Source organism: Ailuropoda melanoleuca, chromosome 3 (genome assembly GCF_002007445.2).
Source record: "Ailuropoda melanoleuca isolate Jingjing chromosome 3, ASM200744v2, whole genome shotgun sequence".
NCBI lineage: Eukaryota > Metazoa > Chordata > Mammalia > Carnivora > Ursidae > Ailuropoda > Ailuropoda melanoleuca.
This window is the reverse complement of record NC_048220.1, coordinates 88,696,642-88,720,068: the sequence shown is the minus strand read 5'-3', so window position 1 is coordinate 88,720,068 and position 23,427 is coordinate 88,696,642. Positions and strand designations below refer to the sequence as shown.

The following is a 23,427-nucleotide window of genomic DNA, read 5'->3' as shown; positions in this document are numbered from 1 at the left end:
CTTCATCCTGTCTTCCGTGTTCCTGTAACTTGAGAGCAGGGGATGGAACCCCTGAGTCAGGGGACTTGGGGATAGCGGTCTCCACCTGTGTCCCTAGCAGACCCACTCAGTGCCCTTGACTGACAGAGGAATCCCTAGATTGTCTCTGTCTACACACCCCGGCCCCCTTGCTCCTGCTTTCTACCAGCCTTTACTCTGGAAGCCTTTCTCAACAACAGACTTTCCCTGTCCACTTCTAGAACAGCAGTTTCCCTGAAGATTTGACTCCTGAATTTGCATGCCTGTATTTGTTCCTAATCCCATTCTGCCGTGTGCATGCATTATCCGTGCTGTAAAATGCTCACATGGTTGGGTGCCTTGTCACCACCCCTGCCCCCCTGGCGCCCTGTGCAGNCCCTGGCGCCCTGGCTGGGGGTGCACTGGAACCCACGAGCATTAGAGGTAGTGGCTACTGGAAAGCCTGTGTTTGTGGAGAGGGTGAAAGACCCTAGCTTTGGGCTGGGCTCCCACAAGGAGGGACCACATGGCCCTTTGTAGTGGCAAAGATGCAGCTTCTGTGCAAAACTGTACACAGTTTGGGGGAAACGCTGGTCCGTTTTCCTTTTGTACAAAATAAATCTGTCCATTCCTTAGTATTCTTATAGAAAGCACAGACTTAGCCGGCGTTTTTCAAATGCAATGCTTCCTTTTGCCAGAATCCCAATAGGACGAGGGATGTTTTACCTGCTTTCTAAAGGCACTGAGGCGGCTGCTTACCAGGAAGACCACTAGACTGAGGATCGGGCCACCTGGGTCCCAGCCTTGCCTCTAACTAGCTGTGTGGCTCTACGTAAGTCCCATTCTCCACTGGGCTCAGCTGCTTCCTCTGTAAAATGAACACACGGGGCTCCCAGCCATAATCGAGTGCTTTGCCAGAGTCTGGCTTTATGCCTAGTGACTGAATGCAGTCTTTGGGAAGAGGATACCCTGAGTTCATCAGACTCTGAAAGGGGTCACTGTGACCCCTCAAACATAAAACCCAATTGGATTGGACTTACCCTGAGATCTTTACGGGGCTAATAGTCAATTCCGAAATCCCTTTCCCTCTGTGTCACCAGTGGGGACTTAAGTCTATGACAAAAGCTATTTTAAGCTACTTAAGTGTATACCATCTAGGGGAGGGAGTTTGGGAAGGCCCTGCTGTGGGGGTGATAATAGTGAATAATGGTGTGATCTGCAAACTCCAGCCCAGGGGCCAAATCTGGCCCACCATCTGTTTTTGTAAATAAAGGTTTATTGGCACACGGCCAAACGTTATTGTTCAGCTATCATCCATGGCTAGGATTGCGCTATAAAAGCAGAGGTGAGTAGGTGAGCTAGAGGCCGTGTGGCTGGCAAAGCTGGAAATATTTAGTATCTGACCTTTGGAGAACACATTTTATGACACCCGGGGGAGGGTCATATTGGCATCTTGCTAGTTCCTTATTACAAAGGTGCTCTGCAAACCACTGTAAGGCTAGAAGAGCCCACACCATACTCACAAAGGATGACCAGCCCCCATTGTCCTCTTCATGGCTTTCTGTGGAAGAAGATAACACCATCATCAGTACCAAAAGAAGCCTCTAGAAGGAAAGTCAAAGCAGCACCCCATATGATGTACTCACACACCACCACCCATCTCAGGCCTCCATCCTACCTTCCTCATACCTGGGGGTTGATTTAGTATCAGCTCTAGAATTTCCACCTGAGCAGCTCATTCTACCAGAAGGCAGTGGTGGTTCCCAACCTTTCACCACAGAACAGTCACCCAAGAGGACTTAAAAATACACAGACCCTGGGGACCGATCCCTAAAGCTTCTTTAAAGCTTTAAAGATCCAGATGGAGGGGCACTGGCTTTGTTCAGGTGGTCAGTCAAAGCCTGGGTCCTCCCATGCTTCCCCACACAGTTCCTCATCTCAGATCTGTAGAGGCTCCCAGCTAGGCAGGGGCCATAAGCCAGGCCTGGCCTAGTAACACCTCCTGCTCTCAAGTTGAACCCAAACCCCTTTCTGGGAAAGTACTGCCTGACAGACTAGTGAATAAGGTCACTTGCACAATACCCCAGGACCCCAGGAACTGGCAGACAGAAGAACCGAAGTACCTGTCTCCTCCTAAAGCAATCACTCCCACCCCTGACACCTTTACCTGTCTCTTCAGGAAACCGCTGGACTTGGGGTCTGCAAAGGCAAACAGCATTGCATTAATGGTGTTACTGGCTTAGGGGCATCTCCCTCTTTCCTCAATCCAGCCCTGCAAGAGGAGCCCCCAGTAGGGGGTAGAGCTCACCATGTAGGACTGGTGTCCTTGTTGCTTAGAAACCTGGGCCAGGCTGTCGGAAAATTCTGGAAACTATCAAAGTCACATTGGTGGTGTAACTGGGAGCTCGTGACTGCCTGACTCTTCAGGGGAAGTTCCCCTGAAGTCACAGACCCAGGGGCAGGATGCAAGGCAGAGTAAAAGAACTCTCCCTCTCCTCCTTGGCCCCAGCTTCAAGACCCTGGGGTGCTGCGGGTCAAAACTTGGGACAGGGGCGCCTGTGTGGCACAGCGGTTAAGCATCTGCCTTCGGCTCAGGGCGTGATCCCAGCGTTATAGGATCGAGCCCCACGNCAAAACTTGGGACAGGGGCGCCTGTGTGGCACAGCGGTTAAGCATCTGCCTTCGGCTCAGGGCGTGATCCCAACGTTATAGGATCGAGCCCCACGTCAGGCTCCTCCGCTGGGAGCCTGCTTCTTCCTCTCCCACTCCTCCTGCTTGTGTTCCCTCTCTTGCTGGCTGTCTCTATCTCTGTCAAATAAATAAATAAAATCTTTTTAAAAAAATTGGGACAAAAACAGTTCTGTGCTTGGGTTCAACTTGGGTTTGAAAATTCTTTGGATTTCGTTACAGTGTCACTAGACTCTTGGCTCCCCCACTCCCCCACTCACTTGCGTGTGAAGATGCTCCTTCTCTCTTCATTCTTGTTGATTTCTTGACTTAACTTACTGAGAATCCTACAAGATAAAAGACAGATAAGGTGACAAAACCATCGTCTCTCCCCCAGTCCATCCCTCCCACTAGTCCTGGAATTCCCTTATCTGCATAACGTCGGACATCCGGGCCAACTTGACCAGCCTTGTCCTCTGGCCTCCAGCCAGTCCCCTCAACGGGACCACTGCTCCTCACCTCCTCCCAGAAGTTGCCACCTTCATTGGCTCCCCAGTGCCTGCCCCTGCCCAGCAGGCCCTCTGTGCTGGCTCAGCCTCCTCAGTGAACCCAAAGACCCTCTGGGAAGACCTGCCAGCTCTCACCTGGCTCCCCTTTTCTGAAATTCTGGAGCCTTACAACCTGGATTCGACCACTGTGTATTTTACGGTCTTACTGCTCCTGGGGCTGAGGTCCCCTGACTCTTGGTTTAACATCCCTGTGATGATGTCAGGCTTCCAGAAACCCTCAGACCCTCTCTGAAACCTAGAGGAATCAGCTGCTTGTTGTAGAGCTTGACAGGAGCTCTGGTGAGCTGTTCTTTGGTCTGTCTCTCCTTTCATTCCTCCCCTCCTTCCCTTTGCCTCCTCCTTGGTGATGCGGATTTTTATAAAATTTGGAGAAACTTTCCCAATCAGGGCACATCCTACAGAGTGGGAGACTCCTGGATTCACCCATGTCCTGAGGCCAACCTTGGCCAGGACCTTTGGCGACACTCTTAGTCCTCGGGTGCTGTGAGTTAGCAAATCCTCAAACCCCGGAACGCGGAGGGCCTTCATGAACAGAACGACACCCCAAGCACACCCCAGCAGTCAGTGTCCAATCCACGGTGTCTCTCAAGTCTCCAGGACAGGAGATGCCAGCCCTCCTTAGCACCCACTGCTGAGACCAAGGGAACCCTCATTAGTACATGGGCTCAGTATTTCCTAGAGACAGGGAGGCAGCTGGAGGAGCCTCAAAGATGATCTAATTCAATGTCATTTTATAGTTAAGGCCGCAGGTGCTCACAGTAGGTTAGTGATGAAACTGCCCTCTCCTGACAAAACACACCCACCGCAAAGCCAGGATCCCTAATTCCCAGGGCAGCTAATTTTCAACCTAGCACGGCCTTGTGCTAACTTCCTCTATGCTACAAGCTGCCCAGGGGCCCAGGTCGTGGAGCCCGTGGCCCATCTGAGACTGAGCCGGGGTCTGCATTCCTTCCGTTAAGTGACCATCTCAAGGTAACAAGTTTGGCCTAAAACAAACTTGCTAAGTTGGCAAAGGTGGTCCTTAGCGCCCACTACTTCCTGCTTCCCTCATCACGCCCCCAGGCTCCCACCCCCCACTTCTCCATGGTCCCAGGGAACGGCTGCTGGGAGCCCTTCGCTCTCACTAGAATGACGGGATGCATTTCATAAACACACTGGGGCCTTACGGGGAAGGAGAAAGAAAGAGGGTAAGGTTCAGTCCTCCCCTGTAATGTCACCGCTGGGATTTGCTTTAACTCAGGAGTGGGGACTTGGCGCGGCGGCCTCCAGATCACACCGCCGGAGCGTTCATGACACACTTCTTTGGTTTCCTTTCCGCGATTGTTTTGAGAAGCTGAGGGGAGTCCCTCTCCTCCCTCCTCTGACCTGTGGGATGGAATGGATCCTTCAGAGCCACCAAGGGAGCCCTGTTGGTGCCCATATCTCGGCAGATCAGGCCGTGGGGGCCGCAGCAGCCCCTCCCACGCAGGCCTGCCTCCGCTCAACAGTGCGCGTTAAGGGCCTTCAAAGTGCCGGCAACTCAGCCAAGCGCTCAGGATGCCTCAATGAACAAAGCAAAGGCCCTGTTCTCACGGAGCTTTCATGCTAGTGGAAAGAGACAAACAATGAACGTTTCAGGAAGTGAAATTCTAGGTAAGTGTTGTGTATACACACATGGGATGGAGGGGGGCGGGGGCGGGAACGCATGGGTGGGGTGCGGGCGCGATTGAAAACCAGCGGGCCTCCGCACAGAGATGACATTTCGGCAGTGACCCGGGGAAAGTGGGGTGGGGCTGCCCCTCAAAGGGTCCCTCCAAAAGAGCTTGGCTGGCTCTGACCAGCTCACAAAGCTGCTTTGATCCTGAAAAGCCCTCCTCCTCTCTGCGGTGGCCCTTCTTACCAGTATCTTTAGCAGCCAGGCTGGAGGCTTCTGGGCCTCTAACTGGCTAAGGAAGGAAATGTCAAACCACAGGCCCTACCAAAGAGCAGCAAAGAGGTGACAGAATGCAGAGCAGGGCCCAGCGGGCCAGCTTGCAGCGAGACAGGGCCTCCCAGGGCCCTCCTGTTTTGGCTGGCCTCAGAGAACGCCGTCCAGGCCGGCTGGCAACACTGCTGAGGGACGGGGCGGGGAGGTGGTTGCGAACCTTCAAAGTTGTCCCCCACTCTCACACCCACAGAGAACCAAGTGACAGTGAGTGGCCGGAGGTGACTCATTCCTCCTCCTCCCCACAAACCCCAGACCTCACTCAACACCAGCGCTGGGCAGCAGGTAGACATGGTTCTGTCTGCTTTGCCTTGTTGTTGGGATAAACAGGCCCCCGAATCGGGGCTGAAGCTTCTGACAGGAAGTCAAGCCATGCAGCAAGGTGGGTCCCATGCTGTTGCAGGCCTAGCTTGCTGTGTGACGGAGGCCAGTCTCTGATTGCTCGGTCACAGGCCCTTCCTGTGGAAGGGTGGAAGGCGCAACGTGGGTCCTTGTCCCAAGTCTGACTGTGACATCCTGCCCCGTAAGCCGTGCCTACTGTATGACCTCTGGCAAGGCATCTGCCCGCCCTAGGCTCCAGTTCCTCACCAGCAAAGTGAGAAGGTTAGCCCTGCTGAGGGAATCCCTGGCCAGCCTGACTGTGGAATTACACACAGGTTACCGGGCTCACTGCAGGCTTAACCCATCAGAACCTATAGGAGTGAGGCCTGGGGCAGTAACACCAACCAGTTTCCTGGCAATTCTTATAGTCTGAAAAGGTTATGAATCAATTTTGTTGTTCTTAGTATTCTTGGACTTTTATTTTTTAATTTGAAGGAGGAGGAAGGAGGAGGATAAGGAGGAGAGGAGGAGGAGGAAAACAAAGAGGAGATGGGGGAGGAGGAGATAGGGGAGGAAGGGAGGAGGAGATGGAGGAGAAGGGGGAGGAGATAGGGGAAGAGATGGGGGAGAGGAGGACAAGATGGTCTCCTTTTCGGTGGTTCCTTGTGCTTTACCAAGGGCAAGTGGAGGTCCACGTTGCATTTTGAAATCAACTTTGCTGGTCACAGAGAAGTAAGAAAATATAAAAAGAAAGGCGGGCAGGGAGGGAGGAGGGGGAAGGCCAGGGCAGCAGGAAACGGAACAGGAGAGGAAGTACCAGAGCCCAGAGAGCACAGGAAGAGCAGGCTACTCCAGGACTGTCCCTCTGTTGCCTCCCTTGTCACACGTGTTCTTGTCGTGTTCACAGGCTTACCGTGCAAATGCATTGCTCACCATAGCTCTTGCGGTAGGAGCTTTAGGGAGCTTTCCTTCTCCCCTTCTTCCAGGCCTTGCTCCATTGACTGGGATTTCAGAGGGCACACTGCTCCCTCCCAGGACGACAGGACCAGTTCCCAGGCCCAGGAGAGGCGAAGTCTGTTTGCTCAGCTCTGCGCTCCCCTGCAGCTCTCCACCTGCCTCACTGCCCGCCTGTCCTCTGTCCCCATCTTAGCCCCTCCACAGGCACCCAGTGCACATTCTCACTCTGGCTCCAGCCCTTGCTCTGCATTTCTTCCTTTATTTTATTTTATTTCATCCTTCTTTAAAGGAACACAGGGTTCCACCCCTAAGTCAGCCTCCTTGAACCAAGAGCCAGACCCCCGAAGTTCTGTCCTTGTCACGTGAGAAGCCAGGTGCAGGTCTTGGGACTCAGGGAGCTGCCTTTCACCCTCATCTCAGGCCTCGGGGAGAAGCACGTGTGGGACGGCCTAGCATGGTCTAGCCACTTCTCAGCCTGTACCTCCTATGATTTTACATATAGTATTTTACTTGTGCTTCACAAGTATTTTGTGGTACACAGATTATCCCCGTTTTTTACCACCAAGGAAGCGAGGCACTGAGAGGGGGTTTTGTCAAGGGCCACACGAGCAGATGTAATGTAGAGCTGGGCTGGGAAGTCAGGTTTTCCGCACTTGCTTTGTGGGGGGAGTGGCCGTCACTTGAAGGGAGGCACTTCTCCTGTGGGGAGGACTGGCTACCTGGACAGGGATTAGCCCATGGATGGGAGAGGGAAGGAGCATGGTACAGACAGACCTGTCATTGTAACAGTTCTTTCTGTGGGGAGGCTGGGTCACATTCTTTAAGGGGTCCAGGAACGGCCTGCTTACCTTTGGGTCCCTCCCTCCGTCCTCCCTCCCTCCTTCCTTCCCTGCAGATTCTCAGGCAGGCTGACTCTGCTATTAGGAGGCCTGCGGCTTCAGCATGAGGTTGGGCAAATAACCAGATCTTACTGTATTCCCTCTCTGATGGGATCTTCGCTTTCCCTATTTCCCTAGCCTAAATCCACTCTCGGTAATGGATACAATGGGAACACACAATACAGACCCATCCAACGTCTATCTGTTGCCTACACCACCACCCATCATTCTCTTCTCTTTATTTTTTTTTAAGTTACACTATGGATTTAAATATAAAACTCACCACATTTTTAAAATAAACTCCAAGTAGGCTTCAGCAGACTTGAACATGTATTCTACTGATTAAGCCACATAAGGCTCAGCTATGCCAAGGGCTTTAAGCCCATCCCTGTAAAGGAAGCTTTGTTGTTTTATTTAAAAAAATCTCCTCCATTACAGTATTTGGGGTATCTCTGGGAGAAACTGTCCGAGAGAGTAGCTGTATCCGGAGACAAAGCCTTCCTCACCAGAATCTGCCTTCTTACAAATCTATTTAATAGAGATTTTTTTTAAGCATGGGGGAAGAAAATCCAGATATTCAGAGGAGTGTAATCTTGTTTCGGTCTGCTGTGCATAAACACAATATCTTTCCCGTAGCCCTTTGGGGTAATGATTATGGCAAATGAACCTATGTACGAGGGAACAGAACAAATCAGTATTGAAAATCTATCTGCATCAAGGACAACCCCAGACTGCGTGTGTGGGCTGCACTCCCCAAGAGCTAGTTCTTTCCCCTTCTACGGATGAGGACACAGGTTCGGAGGGTTGATGGGACTTGCCCACACTCCCATGGCTGGTGGGAGGCAGAGCCCGCTTTAGAACTCGACTCTCTCTTGCTCCAAAGCCCATGCCTTTCTAGTCTTTAATCCCCCCCTCACATTGGCAAGATAGCATGATCAGTAAAAACTTAGAACTGTACTCATTGGGATTTTGCATAAAATAACAGGAACTGCTAACACTCGTTCAGTGCGTACTATTATTTCCCCATCATTTCCTCTAAGCTTTCTGCTGACTCTGAGGTAGGTTCTGCTATTAACCCCACTTTACAGATGAGGACTCTGAGGCTCCAGGAACGCCGATAACTGCCCACAGACTCCCAGCTGGAGAATGGAAGAACTGGGTCTCAAGCAGTGTGACCTCGGAGCCTACACTTCGCTCACTAAGCTCTCCTGTCTGCCTTTTCATACCTAAAATGCTACCCTTCGGCAGAGCGAGCCTCCATCACCTTCCTCTGTTTCGCAGACCCGGAACCGAGAGTGGACAAGGGACTCATCCCAGGCACAGAGCTCTTTGTAAGTAGAGCTGGGATTGGTGCTTGCTTTTCACATCTGCCAAGAGGGCAGGTAACTGCGGGGGTCACCGAATCCGGCCACCCGGACCTTCCCTAGAGGCCTCCCCTCTCCTCCCCGTTTACCGTCCTGTTCATGGGCAGCTTCCTAGCTTGTCCGGGGCACACATGCAGGTATTGGAGGGGGATTTTGTTTCCGCTTTCAAATGGCTGAAGAAATGCCCCACCCCTGCTGCACCCGCAACGCGAGTGTTTACAATCTGCTTTCCACACTAACTGGCAACCGCTTCTCACCCGCCTCCTCTCCAGACGCTCCAGCATAGCTCCAGTCATCAAGTGAGCATCACCTTACGCCTTACGATAAAAAAGGATCTTCGGAGCTGCAAGTGCCTTCCTTATCTCTTTCCTTCCACTGTTCTGATTCAGTCCCCTCTGCCCTATGTGTTCAGGAGCCTCCCTGAGGCTCCTATCCCGTGAGTGGGGTCCTGCCCCTCGTCGCCTAGCTTGCTTCCCTGCCTGCAGCTGGGCCCTCCCCTGCCATCTTTTACCCAGCCCTGGAGAAAGCCAAGACACCAGTTTGATCTCCCTGTTCTCCGTGGGGGCCTCACCTCCCCCACCCTCTTAGGCTCCTTAGGACAGCTCCCCGGACCCTTCTCATTCGTGACCAGTCACAGCAGCCTCTTCGCTTTGTGTGCGCCCAGCTCTGACCCACTTGCAGTTCCATTCAACTCCCTGGTGCCCTGCCTTTGCAATACAGGGCATTCCTAGAATGTCATTCCTAGAATGTCAACCCAGTCTTCATCTGACCATTCCTGGTGTATGGCAAGATCCCACTTAGCTTCCCTGCCTCCCCAAAGTCTTCCCTGAATGCCGTGGGGAAAGTGACTCTTGCCTTCCAACGCCCCCATGGACTGTGTACCTGCATGAGCCACAGCCCCATTATAATTGCTATAATTGTAGTAGGATTGCTTTGTATATCTGACCCTCACACTAGAATGTGAGTGTCCCGAGATGGGGATTCCGCCCCTGAACAAAGGCCTGACACGTTATATCGGCATCTAGTAGCAGTTCATTAAATGAATGAAGTATTAGGGTTGTATGGGGACCAGGAGATGCAAACCCAAGGCCAGGTACATGTATATTACAAAGATATATTTTACTATGTGCTTATTATGTATGTTAAGAATATATTACATAAAATCGATATTTCTAGTGACTTTTGATAAGTTCAAAGATTGGGTATCATTGGGTCCCTACGGACTGGAGCCAAGTACTTGCTGCTCTCTTGGGATGGAAAATATCATCCTGATTTGCCACAGTCTCCACCACTCCCTAGTTTTTCACCAACAGTGAGGCTTTGTGTTGATGACCTCTTTTCTCATCATACTTGAGCTATTATTTTTCTTACAGTGGAGAAATATTTCTTCATACCCATAGTCTAGCCTAAGGTGGTAAAATGAAAGAGAAATGGAGAGGACTTCATATTTTTCAACCTGGCCCATTTTCCACATTTCTATCACCCACCTGGATCCGGTAAGCATTCGAGTACATGAGACCTTTACTAGAGGGATGAAAACACATGGCACGAGGGGCGCGACGCATCTCATTTCAGCACCAGGTGGGACCTCAGTCATGTATCATGCCCCCCTTGCTTGAGATTCTTCTCAGGACCGTGTCCCTGGTAGCCATTCAAGCCATGAGTATTGACAGCCAGAATGATGTCCATTGCCATTCGGCACCTAGTCCAACTCTGTCATTTTACTGAGCTGGAAACTGAGGTCCAGAAAGCTTAAGCAATCACCGATCTGGTGTGATGCCCTCATGAGACAGATCTCATGACTCTGGTGCCCAAGCCGCCCCACTGGGAGAGAGGAAATGAAAACACGGTCCCCAGTTGGGCTTGTCTTTGGCAAGAGCAGCCAACACACCAGCTGGGCTGAATCTGTTACTTCTTTTTCTCAACCTATCATGAAACTTCTCTTTCCCGTACCCTGCCCTTGCCTCTCCCCTTCCTGCTCACTCTTCTAGTTCAAACCAACGGTCATAGGTTAAGGGTCTCAGTGCTCCCTGGGCTACTTCCCATTCCAGCCTCTGTTCCCCAAAACACAAGGAATCAGGGGGAGTACTCACGGCACTCGGAGCTTAGGGAACTTCTGGATGTCATTTTCTGTCAGGTTCTGAAATGAAGACACACGGGAGGGTTACAACCCACAGGAATGGCCCTGGGCCAGGTGAGTAGAGTGAGGTGTGAAATGGAATAGTGGGGACTGCAGCAAACCAGAGTCCACCTCCCCCCACCTACCCAAAGCGACAGCTTCTAGATGTTGCATGAAACACCTGCGGGCCTGGTGTGGCCAGATCTTCTTTTTCAAAGGGAATCCCCAAATCTGGAATTTAGGTGACATTTCCTGAGCTCAAAGTATTGACAAATAATTTTAAGTTAAGCAAACAAATACAATGAGAACCAAATTGTGGAACCAAACAACTTGTTTTGTGGGCTGAAATTGGTCACATTGCCACCTCTTCCTTAGGCTCTTACCCCAGACTTCAGGGTCCCTCTCAGTTTCCATATGGAGAAGCTGTGAGAAGCCAGCCTAAAGAAGGGGTCTGAGCCCTTACACCACCATCGCACCCCAAAACCCCTCTCATCAGGGTTATTGGTAGCGTTCTCTAGATGTGGGGATGCAATAAAGAGGCTTTCCTGAGGGAACAGAGAGGGGAAAGGAGAAAGAAACTCATATTTATGAAGAACTGACTCTGGGGTTCTGCCTTACTCGCACCCTGACTAATGCTCATGTCAGTCCTGTGATTTAGGAACCATCGGTGTTCCCATTTTACAGGTGAGAAAGCTGAGGCTCTGGGATGTTAGGGGAATTTCAGCTTGTAGGTGATGGAGCTGGGGCTGGAGCCCTGCTCTGTGGCATCCGTGGTCAATTTTCTTCTTGCAAACTTCCCTCTTCTCACATCTGATCCCTTTGAGGGACCCGGTGGCCCATGCTGGAGGGGAAGGGAGTGGGAAGGGTGAGACAAGAAGGTGCCCCAGAGCAGGAGAGGCAGGGTGCCTATAGCGGAAACAGAAAAGAGGGTGAGCACACTTTCCATGGAACTAATGCTGAGCCATAGAAAGGGATCCACTGACATTCTTTTTTTTTTAAATAATTTTTATTTTGTTATATTAGTCACCATACAGTACATCCCCAGTTTTTGATGCAATGTTCCATGGATTCATTACTTGCATATAACACCCAGTGCACCATGCAATACGTGCCCTCCTTAATACCCATCACCGGCCTATCCCATTCCCCCACACCCCTCTCTGAAGCCCTCAGTTTGTTTCCCAGAGTCCACAGTCTCTCATGCTTCATTCCCCCTTCTGTTTACCCCCCTTCATTCTTCCCTTCCTTCTCCTACCGATTTTCCTATTTCTTATGTTCCATAAATGAGTGAAACCATACGATAATTGTCTTTCTCTGCTTGACTTATTTCACTTAGCTTAATGTCCTACAGTCCTGTCCATGTTGCTGCAAATGTTGTGTAATCTTTCTTTCAAATTGACAAGGCAGAAAACAACAAATGTTGGAGANTTAATGTCCTACAGTCCCGTCCATGTTGCTGCAAATGTTGTGTAATCTTTCTTTCAAATTGACAAGGCAGAAAACAACAAATGTTGGAGAGGATGTGGAGAAAGGGGATCCCTCTTACACTCTTGGTGGGAATGCAAGTTGGTACAACCACTTGGAAAACAGTGTGGAGGTCCCTTAGAAAGTTAAAAATTGAACTATCCACTGACATTCTAACTGAGGCTGAAAACAGGTCATTAGGGTCGAAGCTTTGCAGTCAGACAGGCTGGGTTTGGATCTTGGTTCATCCATTGAACAGCAGTCTGATTTGGGGCATACTCTTAAGCTCTCTGAGCCTCAGTTTCCTTATCTGTAAAATAGGAATCATAATACTAATAAGGGCCACATTTCAGGGATCGTGAGCACTGAATAAGATGGTGTGTGTCACGTGCTTGGCTTGGTGGCTTGACACTCCCTCTGTGAGTAATAAACCTCAGTGACTAGTTTACATGAATATAAATTATAAATAATAATAAGCCGGAGTCTGGTTGGCTCTCAGAGGTTAGTTTTGGCTTCTGCTCCTACTCCGGGCTGGGAGCCTCCTGGCAGGTTGTTGGCTGCCTATGGAGAAGAGCTGGGTATGCGCCCCTTTGAGCCTGGCGGTGCAGGGGCTGGGGCATCTTCTCACTGAGTCCACTGGGTGCACCTGCTCCAGCTCTTGGGCGCAATGTCTGACCCAGCCCTCTTAGCAGACCTGGCAGCAGGGCTGGGGCCGGAGTTTGCCCAGAGTTTTGAGGCAATCAGGCTTTTGGTCAAGCTTCTTAGCCTCTCTCTTTTTATCTTTTATTTTTATTTAATTTATTTATTTGAGGGGGGCAGTGGTGGGGAGGGGCAGAGGGAGAGGGAGAAGCCAACATCCTGCTGAGTGAGGAGCCTGACACGGAGCTCAGTCCCAGGTCCCTGAGATCATGACCCGAGTCAAAGTCAGATGCTTAACTGACTGAGCCACCCAGACACCCCGGGAGAGAGTCTTAAGTAGACTCCACACTGAGCACAGAATCTGACACAGGGTTTAATCTCAAGACCCTGAGATCATGACGTGAGCCAAAACCAGGAGTCGGACTGTGCCAACTCTTAACTGACTGAGACACCAGGTGTCCCTCTCTTTTATTCTTTTTAACATCCCTAAGCAGTGGCTGCTGCTTCTTCCATCACCAGCCCCTCTCAGGGATGTGCCAAGACTCCTGTTCAGAGTGGCATGGTGAGTGACGGCTACCTGGGGGCTGCCAGGGGGCTGGTGGCCGCATACGGGGCGGCTGGCCACTGCCTCGTGTTGGGCCTCATTGAGGACGTAGGCTGAGGGCATCTGAGCGAGAGTGTGGAGGAGAAGGTGAACATAAGCCTGGCTGGAGGCACAGGAGCAGGATGCTAGGGAAGAGAAAGGCCTCTAGGGAACAGGGAGGAAAGATGAGAGCTGTTTAAACAGGATTTTCAGAGAGTTCTGCCGTGTGATGTAACCCTTCCTCAACCTTCTTCTACAACCTCCGGCCTCTCTGGGTTACCTGGACCATCACTGGTGCCCTTGCAGGAGCGCGATTAGGTACTGAGTGTGTCCTCGAGATGGGCCCTACCTGGGGCGGTGAACGTGAGGTCGCTGCTGCCTGCCCACCCAGCATCCGCTCTCTCTTGCTCCCTTACTGACTGGACCTGGATTTCGTTTGGGGCAGTAAATGTGCCATGTCCAGAATACTGAACACCCTATACTTCCCAGGAGATAGCAGAGGTCATGGGACTCAGTTGGGGCCAGTGAGACGTCGCCTGAAGTCTACTGGATGGAACTTCTGGAAAAGTTACTACTTCCCTGAAAAGAAGGGGAGGCACTTCCCATGCACTTTTTGCTTTTTACTCTTTGCCCTGCCCCCTTCCTCCTGACTGGTGTGTGGATGTGAGGTCCGGAGGTGGCTTAGCCAAACTGCAACCACTCAGACAGAAGCCATAGGCGTTTTCCGTAAGCGAAATGGGGCCTGGGTTCCCGATAACTGCGTTCAGCAGCTCACCATCCCCTAGTGCTCCCTCTAGATTCCTTATCGCTCGAGAAAGATAAACCCCTGCTTGGCTAGGCCACTGTGGTCAGGTTTCTGTTAAAGGCAGCCACATGCCTTCCTAACTGACACAGATCCAAACACTTTTCATCCTCTCTTTCAACCTTCTGGAAGTATGGCACCCCCTTCCCCCCCTAGACAAGGTCCTTCTCTTCTCACTGGGAAACCCAAATTGCAGCAACACAGATGCAAGGGACCTATTAGCCCCAACAACAAAAAGAGAGAGAGAGATGGAGACAGAGACAGGGACAGAGAGACGGAGAGAATGCAGACTTCACTGCTGCTTTCAGGAGCAGAATAGTCCCCGAAATTACAAAACCAGGAGCGATGGATGAGAAATTAGAGCTCCGCTCAGAGCTCACTCGGTACCCAGAGCACCTGGGGTGGAGGGTGGGTTTCAGCAGGAGCTGTCTTTAAATACCCCAGTTGCGGAGCCAGGCACCAGGTTCTGCTCCCGGTTCTCCTGGTTCCTAGTGCCCTTCTTTCCACTTCCTCCTGCTCACATGATGAGCAGAATATGCGGGGGTCACCAGGGAATGACAGGTGCTGGATGCTGGAGCAGAGAAGACAGCTTCTCCAATAGCATCTCTCTGCCATGGAAACAACCCTGTCCCAGCAGACCCGAGCTTCGCGCAGGGAGTTTTGTGGGGACTGGTAGGGATTGTCACCCACTGTGACCAGTCCAACGTGCTCCTGCTCAGAAGGAGAGTAGAGAGGCTCAGAGAAGGCAAGTGCTTGCTCAAGGTGACCCAGAACATCAGGGCTGCAAGCAGGACCACCCTCAAAGAGGTCTTACTCCCTGTCCACTCAGCACTAATAAGTCTCAGATCTCAGTTCTCAATGGTAAAGGCATCAGAAGGAAATATTTACATTTAGTACTAATGTGCAAGTTCCACAGCAACAAAACTCCAGGTATTCCCTAGGCTCAAGGCTCAGTATGAAGGAATAATGTCGCTAAAAACTCATGCAGTGTTAAAGTAAATTGAATGTGTGCTTTAGTCTAATGACTAGGTATGGGACTTAGAAAATTAACACCACACCTCTGTACACATTTCCTCACTTGCAAACGGGGTGGTTGGAGCCTTCCCAAAGATACTTTTTTTGCCATAAAACAAGCTTCTGGAAGGCAGGAATCACCCCTTAGTCATCTCTATATTTCCCTGGTGTGGCATGGTCCAGTACGTAAAGGGAGCCCAGAAAACTGCTTGTGAAGTGAGTGGATGGGTGAATTCATGCTTGGCTTAGGTGAAACAGTGAATACACGTGTCTTACATGGCACATGAAAGCAAACTCAGACCAACAGGGTGCAGTTCGGTCTCAGCTTGAAACTGAAGAGCTTCCTAGAAAGGGGCAGATGACTATGTGTGATAGTGAGCTCACCATCCCTAAAATAAGTCAAACAGATGTTAGTGGCAGGGATGTAACATAGGAAATGGATTGGAGTGCCAGACAAAAAGCTAGAGCTTATGGCCTTTCTGGCCCCTTCTAAACCCAAAGTCTCATGGCTGCTGACCTCACTGCGGCTCACCACACCTTGCAGGGAAACACAACTTACCTTGCCTTCCTCACTCCAAACCCAAACTGGGAGCATCTACTCATGAGACTTTCGAAGTCTTGCTCCCACTTCTTTTTGGAGGGCGAGGAAACATGAGATGGGAAGGGGATAGATTGGTACAGCCGGGATCTGTCTTGCCCACAGGCAAAGGCGGCATTTCAGGGGAAATGTTCAGACCACCCCCCAGCCACCTCTCACCTGTCAGAACTCCATCTCTTTCCATTCAAAGGCTTAGTCCCTCACGTACGACCACATCTTAGTATTATATTAAAGTTCTTTGCAATATAATAGAGAGAGTCCTATCCACATCTGTGTTTAATTGGCCAAAAACCAACTATGTGAATTTGGTAGAGAGAAAGAGGGATGTAATGAATAATGAGGGTGATTTCACACTTTATTCCATTCAGTGAGTATGAACTCCAGAATGAGAGATGGGAAAAAAGAATCTTCTGTTCTCCCAAATTGTCTTTTTTCCCCTTAGGCTTCTCAAAGTATAGACGGCATTTGAAAAGATTTTCAAGGTGGGTGTGTGTGTGTGTGTGTGTGTGTGTGAACTGTACTTGGATTCCTTCTTATACTTTGACTTTAGAATGTACCTTGGTGTCAGTGAAAGACCTGGGAGGTATCCTGAATAGAAGGATTCTGAGAGGTGATGATAGCAGGGGCCATACAAAACCTCAGAAGATGGCAAAGGGCTGTGTGGGGATTCTGAAGATGGGCATTGACCCTGAGCATCCCCAGGTACAGGGTAGACCAGTTGGCCCTGCCATAATTGGTTAACATGTGGAACAGCTTTGGTCTCAGTGTGTCAAACTGGCCAGCACTTACCAAAAACCGCTGCCCGTCGATGTGATGCTTTTTCACTGCCTTCTCACAGTCCCTGTAGTTCAGCTGCAAAGAGGAGGGGAAGGTGCTGTCAGTGGTGGACAGGTGCATGCCATTGGTTCCCCTCACTTGCCTGCCCCCGAAGCTTAGCAATTTGTGGTACTTGTGGCTAGCCAGACCCCTACCCCCCTTCCCCCCAGTGTCTAACAGACAGGCCCCATCCCTACCTCAGCTCTGCTTTCACTTGCCCCTTGGGACTCTCTGAAATGGAGAAATTGCCTCTGTCTAAGGTTTTGGGGCCAACATCTACAGAAAGAGTGCCTCCAAGCCTACAAGGTCTGGTCACAGGCTCCTCAGGCATGCAGAGAAGAGGTGAGAAAAGAAAATAAATAGCAACCATTGTGTCACCACCAAAAGACAACCTTGGAGAACATTCGATGTGTTTCCTACAGTGCCTTATTCTGAGCATATCTCTAAACATAATGGAGGTTATCACTCACATTTAATCTTATTATCCTAAATTTTTCTCTTAAAATTACCTTAAGATGATAATATAAGCATTGCCTCATGTTATCACAAACTTAGGCTAAACATTATTTTCTTTAATTACTCCCTTATTGCTGATCATTTAGGTGGTTTACCAAACTGCTGTTCCATTAATGGTAATAGAAACTGTTGATAATTATTGAGAGCTCGCTATCTAACAGTCGCTCTTGTGGGTATTTTAACTGATATTAAGTCTTTAATCCTCACATCTTCCAGAGGGAGCCACAGGTGCAGATGGTGAAGTAACTTGGATGAGGTCCATGGGTAGCCAGTGACAGAGGTGACAGTCGGGCGTCAGAACAAGGCTTTAATGTTTCTATCAGGAATGTTCCCCTTCTCGTTAGTAATAGGATAACCGATAGTAAGTAAAGCGAACAAATTTAAGTGTGCCTTAATACACCATCCAGATCAAAATATAGAAAGAACATCATGGATATCCTTCTGCACACAGATTTTTGCACAATTTAAGATAAATTAAGCTGGATTCTCAGAATAGGTTATAAGATCAACCAGAATGATCTTGGTTGCTTTCCCAAAGAGTCACAACAATTGACAATCTTATCAGTTTTCTGTTTCACCTGGTTTTCAACAGCCTAAGAATTTGCATTTGAAATACCTCCAGATGTGATACTCCCAACTGGAGGATTTAAGGTGAAATGTTTGCCCTCTAGAATCTTTGGTTCTCATCACAAGTGTGAGGCTCACAATTTGTCAGCCTTCTTTTGGGGGCAAATCATGATCTTTTTTTAATGGTCGATCAATCTAAAAAGTGAATATAATTGTTGTAGTCTCTTGGCTTGAAAGGGTGGGATAAACGTTAGAAAGCTCAGAAAAAGCTGATTTTGAGGTCGGTGTGAACTTGAGCAACATCTGAGGCACCATGGGCTTCCTTTCTATTTCCGTGCAATGGGGTAGAAGTAGTTCTTGGAATATTTAGCTGCCTTTAATTCATCATTCATTGTCATCATTGTCAGATAAAGCTCTGATTTTGCAGATTGCCGACTTTGACCCTACTTACACAGATAGCCCCGCAGACTGGGGCCTCCCTAGAAGTTTGATTCTGATCCAGTAATACCTGGGCCTGGGGGCTAGAATCTGTATTTTTAGCAAGCACATGGAGGATTCTATGAGCACCCAGCTTTGGTAGGCAGTGGTCTAAGAGCAGGTCCCTGGTGTTGTAGATGGGACAACTGAGGCCCAGAGAGGGGAAGGGATTGCCCTAAGTCACACAGTAGGCTGCGAGCACAGCTGGGATTAGAAATGGCACAGGGATGCTCTCTTGCCAAGTTGAAAGAAATTGGAGGGGTTAGGGGCATCCGTGGCTCAGTCAGTTAAGCATCTGCCTTTAGCTCAAGTCATGATCCCAGAGTCCTGGGATCGAGCCCCACATTAGGCTCCCTGCTCAGCAGAGAGTCGGCTTCTCCCTCTGCCCTTCACCCTGCTCTTTCTCTCTCTCTCAAATAAATAAAGAAGATCAAAAAAAAAGAAAGAAAGAAATTGGAAGAGTTAAAGAAACCCAAAACACGACCTCTGTCCTCGGGGACGTGCATTCCAGACAGAAGATGATCTACACATACCTAAGACAGTAAGACACAAAGGCCTGCCGATCTGCATGGACATCCCCAGCTAGAAGCCAGTAAACAGAGTCGGAACAAAGGAATACCAAACATGAATTGGCTCCCCTCCACCTGCTGAATGCTGCCCCCACCATATCTCCTGTAATTCTTTCAACAATCCCATGAGGGGAGTTGCTGTTAGCATCTCTATTTTACTGATGTGGAAGCTGAGGCTCAGAGAGGTGAAGTAACGAAGGCAAGGTCACCAAGCTAGCAGGTGGTAGAGCCAGGATTCCAAACAAAGTGTCTGACCCTAGAGCTGGCTGGGAGGTGTCTCCAAAGGGGGCCCAACCTCTCTGCTTTGCACCTGGTCATGGATCCTTTGAATAGAATAGTTGATGACCAAGACCCATCCCCAAATGACTCCATGGTCAGTTCACTTGATATTTTCTCTCTGGGGGAATTAAGGTGCCCAGGATTTGAAGGGCATCCATGTGAGTCTGTGGGGGATGGGACTTTCCAGATCATAGATTCCCTTCCATCTCTTCATCCTTTTTATTCTGTTTTTCTTCCTTCCTTCCTTCCTTCCTCCCTTCCTTCCTTCCTTCCTCTCTTTCTCTCTCTCTTTCTTTTCTTTTCTTCTTTTATGTCAAGAGATGGAACGTGTCCCAGTGCTACAGATGTGTCCCAGGGTCTTGGGTCTCCAAGAAGGAGGCTCTCCCTTCCCCCAGTTCAGGCAGATGGCCATCTTCCCGAATCACCCCTGACCTATCGTCCATCTCCCTGCACTAAGTGGGGATTTGCCCATGGATTCTGCAGTTGCAAAGTTGTTGTATAGTTCTTACACTGAAGATGGAGCCTGTCTGGGCCTCTCAGGCCATTCCCAGGACCCTCTCACCAATTCTCAATATTTTCTCTTTTTTTTAATTGAACTAACATGCCACTTTATAGCATCGCGGTAAATTTCACCTTCTTGCCCTAATTTATTTGGTCTACATTTAAGAAAAATACTTCAAAAGTCAGTTGTGCCAACCACCTTTGCACCCACAGGGCTGAAACCTAAGTTTATTGTGACCTTTTGGAGGAAAGAAGAACAAAAACGAGATACACACAAAGCAGCAAATAACAGGATCTGTGGGCTATGCCTCTTTCATGCCACACCCGATTCTGCATCTTCACATCTCTCTTTTTTAGGTGGAGGGGGAGCAATGAGGTGCTAGAAAGACCCCAGGTGTCTATGTGTCCCAGGGAGCCATGTTCCACCCCCAGAAAAAATGGAAAGTTGACCTAAATGACCTCTAAAGTCTTGACTTTCAAATCTCATCTTTACAACTATCTAGAATGTCAACTGAGTTCCATCCCAGCTGCCAGGGATGGGGCTGTTAGAAGCTCGATGTCCCTCACAAGACATCTTATCCCTTGAACAGGGATGGAGAGTCCCCAAGTCATGTGGCTTGGGATGTGCCCAAGCAGATGTGTGGCCTGTGGTCCCCCCAGCAGATGACCAAGCACAGGGGTCCTTAAGCAAGCCCCTCCAGGGCCAGAAGGCAGGATAGTAACACTCCTGTCTCAGGTCTGCCACAAGCCTGGCCACTGACCCTGCTGGCGAATCTCTTCCTCTTAGGGGCCTCAGTTTCCCTAGCTATCTCAACCAATCACAACCCAGAGCTCGTAGCAGTTCTCCCGCCTGCTTCACAAGACCCCCCTAAAGCTCCAGCGAGACTCTATTCTCTGTAAGGGCTTGAAGAGCCCTCTTTCAGGTCATGAGCAATGACTGCCCAGACGCCATCTCTGGCATTGTTCGTCCTTCTCCATCCCTCCGGTCCTGACTTTGCTTTCTCCCACCCCAGGGCTCCATTCACCCCTTTCTATCAAGCAGCCTCAATCTCATTAGTGGTTATAGCAGTTCTGAGTCTTTGAGCATGGACTTTGAAGCCAGAGAGGCGTGACTGGAATCCTGCCTCTGTCACATGCAGTCCCTGGGGCTTTGGGCCATTGAACCTCCCTGAGCCTACTTTGCAGCTGAGCCAAGAGGACAGCGATACTGGAGAGTGTTAAATGGGGCAGTGCCTACAGAATGCAAACTAAAGCCTGGCACTTCGTAGGTGACATCCAACTGAGGGCCTCCCTTCTCCCCAGAACTCATCACCAGGCACGCTCAAACATGTACGTTTATCTACACAGCGCTCGCTCAACTGGTAAGGCTGCCGCGGGGCTGGAAGGTCCGCCGCTCTATTTTACACCTCTCATGTTCTGCTCGGACTCCTTCTTCAAGCCTCTGCCCAGCCCACCGAGGGCCGCCAGCCTCACCATCAACAAATAGCAAGGCTCACCTTCCTGAAATAGTCTGCAAGGCTGTCGGGGTCCCAGGCCAGGACGTCTGAGCGAAAGGGCACATTCTTCAATGCCATGGCTGCTCTCCAGGGACAAAACTCACAAGCGGAGCATGGGTGCTGCACCCATGGACGGAGAACCCCAAATCCAGAGCGCAGAGGTGTCCTTGGCTCTTCCAACTCCCAGTCACCTTCTGGAACCCCCTTGTTGAAGCACACGTCTTTTCTGCTCTAACCAGATCCCAGAAAGCAACGGCTTCCTCTGCGAACAAATATGGTCTCTTCTCAGAAAACGACTCAGCAAGTTTCCTTTACCACTTCCTCTGCTCGGCTCTAAATAAGTAAACAAGGAAGCCCGGCTCTGGGGGCTGGAGAGGTAGAGAGAGCGACAGGGTTGGTAATCTCGCCCTGGTCCTGGCCACCCCTGCCCCGCGGGAGGGGCAGGGAAGGGGACTTAGACTCCAGTGTGAGCCCAAGTGTGTTTCCATTAAAACTCCTGGCACCCAGATATTTATATCGCTGTCCTGTTTGGCTGGGTCTTTGCAGATGAAAATCTATTTTGACGGTTGACCTCAAATATACGTGATCTCCCATATCGGCAAACGGCAGGGGTAAGGAACATGGCCTTTCAGTGCTTTCCAGCCATCCCTCAGTCTCTCCCAAAAGGATGGTGTTGACATTCCTTCAGCCACCTCTGCCTCCGTGGAGTTACAGGAAGGTTCTCAGGGAGTGAGCCGGGCACCCAGGGCTGAGAAAGGGGCCGCACCGGGCAGAACCAGGCTTCCCTTCTGATGTGATTGTTTCCATGCTATGCAACCTCCCTCAAGGGCTTAAAATCGAGGAGTCTCAGTTTCCATATCCATAAAGTAGGAAAACAGGAATTGTCTCATATACACAAAAACCTTAGCTGCAGTTAACCAGGCAAACTTAAAAAAAAAAAATCAAGAGCACACAAATAGCGACTGCTGTTAGCGCTGCCACGGGCTCTATCCGCTGTGGTTTCCCACATAGATTCTAGTCACCATTGATTCCCCTGTATCTTCTACTCAAAGACTACATTCTCTAGAGTGGCCCTGGGGCAGGACACGGGCATCTGCTGCTCTCTGAGCTGGTCTCAGAACCCCGCAATTCTCACAGTGTGAGGACCTCCCTGGCAGAGGGCAAATCCGGTGTATGAGAGCAAGTATGTTCATGCACCTTCATAGTCTCTACAGTTTCTCCACTTCAGCCAATGCTCTGCACGCCCACATACACACACAGCCCTCAGTTCTGATGCTTGAGGAAAGCATCACGCTAAGTTGCACCCACTGCCTCAGTCCCTGAGGAGGTCCGTTCTTGAAGGCTTTCCGAGGGTAGCTTTGGCCACGCAGAGTTCCCATCTTACATATGATCTGAGGAGCTCTGCTGTCCCTGCTCCAGCCTCTCCAGGTCATTGTGAGTTTATAGATCTGCACTTCATTCCAGGCCCAGCACCTGAGACACGGTCCATAGGATGTGGTGCCCGGGATGCTGGGAGCACCAGTCATCAATCGAGGTCACCCAGCCAAGTGCTCTTCACAGGGCCTGGGACCTAAGAGCTCTCAATTACTAATGTGCTCGGCAGGGCACGGCCTGCTGTTCAAAAGCCCCGCCATTGGGGGGAGAGGTCCCTTGGCATTTCAAATCACCGAAATAGTGGTCAATGACAAAAAGCTATTTGAAAAGAGAAGGAAAGAGAGAAATCATTTCTGGGGTAGGGTAGTCAAAGAAGTTGTCATGGGGGGCACCTGGGGGGCTCAGTGGGTTGAGCATCTGCCTTCAGCTCAGGTCATGATCTCAGGGTCCTGGGATGTAGCCCCACATCGCATTGGGCTCCCTGCTCAGTGGGGAGCCTGCTTCTCCCTTTCCCTCTGCCCCAACTCCATGCTCGTGCCCCTGCTCTCTCTTTCTCTCTCTCTCAAATAAACAAATAAATGAAATCTTAAAAAAAAAAAAGAAGAAGAAGATGTGGAATTAGCTGGAATTGCAGCAGGGCCTTTGGAAATGGAGCAGAGGAAGGACATTCTGGACCTGTGTGTGTGTGTGGGGGGGGTGTTTTGGCATGTGCTTTGTGAGCAAACAAACACAGAGCACCTGTGGAAAGGAATATTTAAGATCATTCTTACAAGTGGAAACAGTTTTTTTCATGATGTTCACTCCCACTCAGGAGGATAAATATCTACAGAAACACAGAAATTGAATTAAGGTATAGCTAAAAAGTAGGCTCCTTTGAAAGAACTCTCCAATAAATGT

At 50.0% G+C, this 23,427-nt stretch overlaps 1 protein-coding gene across 1 annotated transcript in view; it reads right to left on the bottom strand.

The window, feature by feature from the left end:
- Positions 1-21,440, bottom strand: part of LCP2 (lymphocyte cytosolic protein 2) — a 44,414-nt gene extending 22,974 nt beyond the window's left edge. Inside the window, exons 1-6 of the mRNA XM_002922880.4 lie at positions 21,157-21,440; positions 16,725-16,787; positions 10,810-10,856; positions 2,946-3,011; positions 2,165-2,196; positions 1,521-1,558 (exon numbers count right to left, since the gene is read on the bottom strand). Coding sequence (XP_002922926.1) covers positions 1,521-1,558; positions 2,165-2,196; positions 2,946-3,011; positions 10,810-10,856; positions 16,725-16,787; positions 21,157-21,234 — 324 coding nt within the window. The 5' untranslated portion in view covers positions 21,235-21,440. The remainder of the gene's footprint in view (positions 1-1,520; positions 1,559-2,164; positions 2,197-2,945; positions 3,012-10,809; positions 10,857-16,724; positions 16,788-21,156) is intronic.
- Between the last annotated feature and the right edge of the window lie 1,987 nt (positions 21,441-23,427).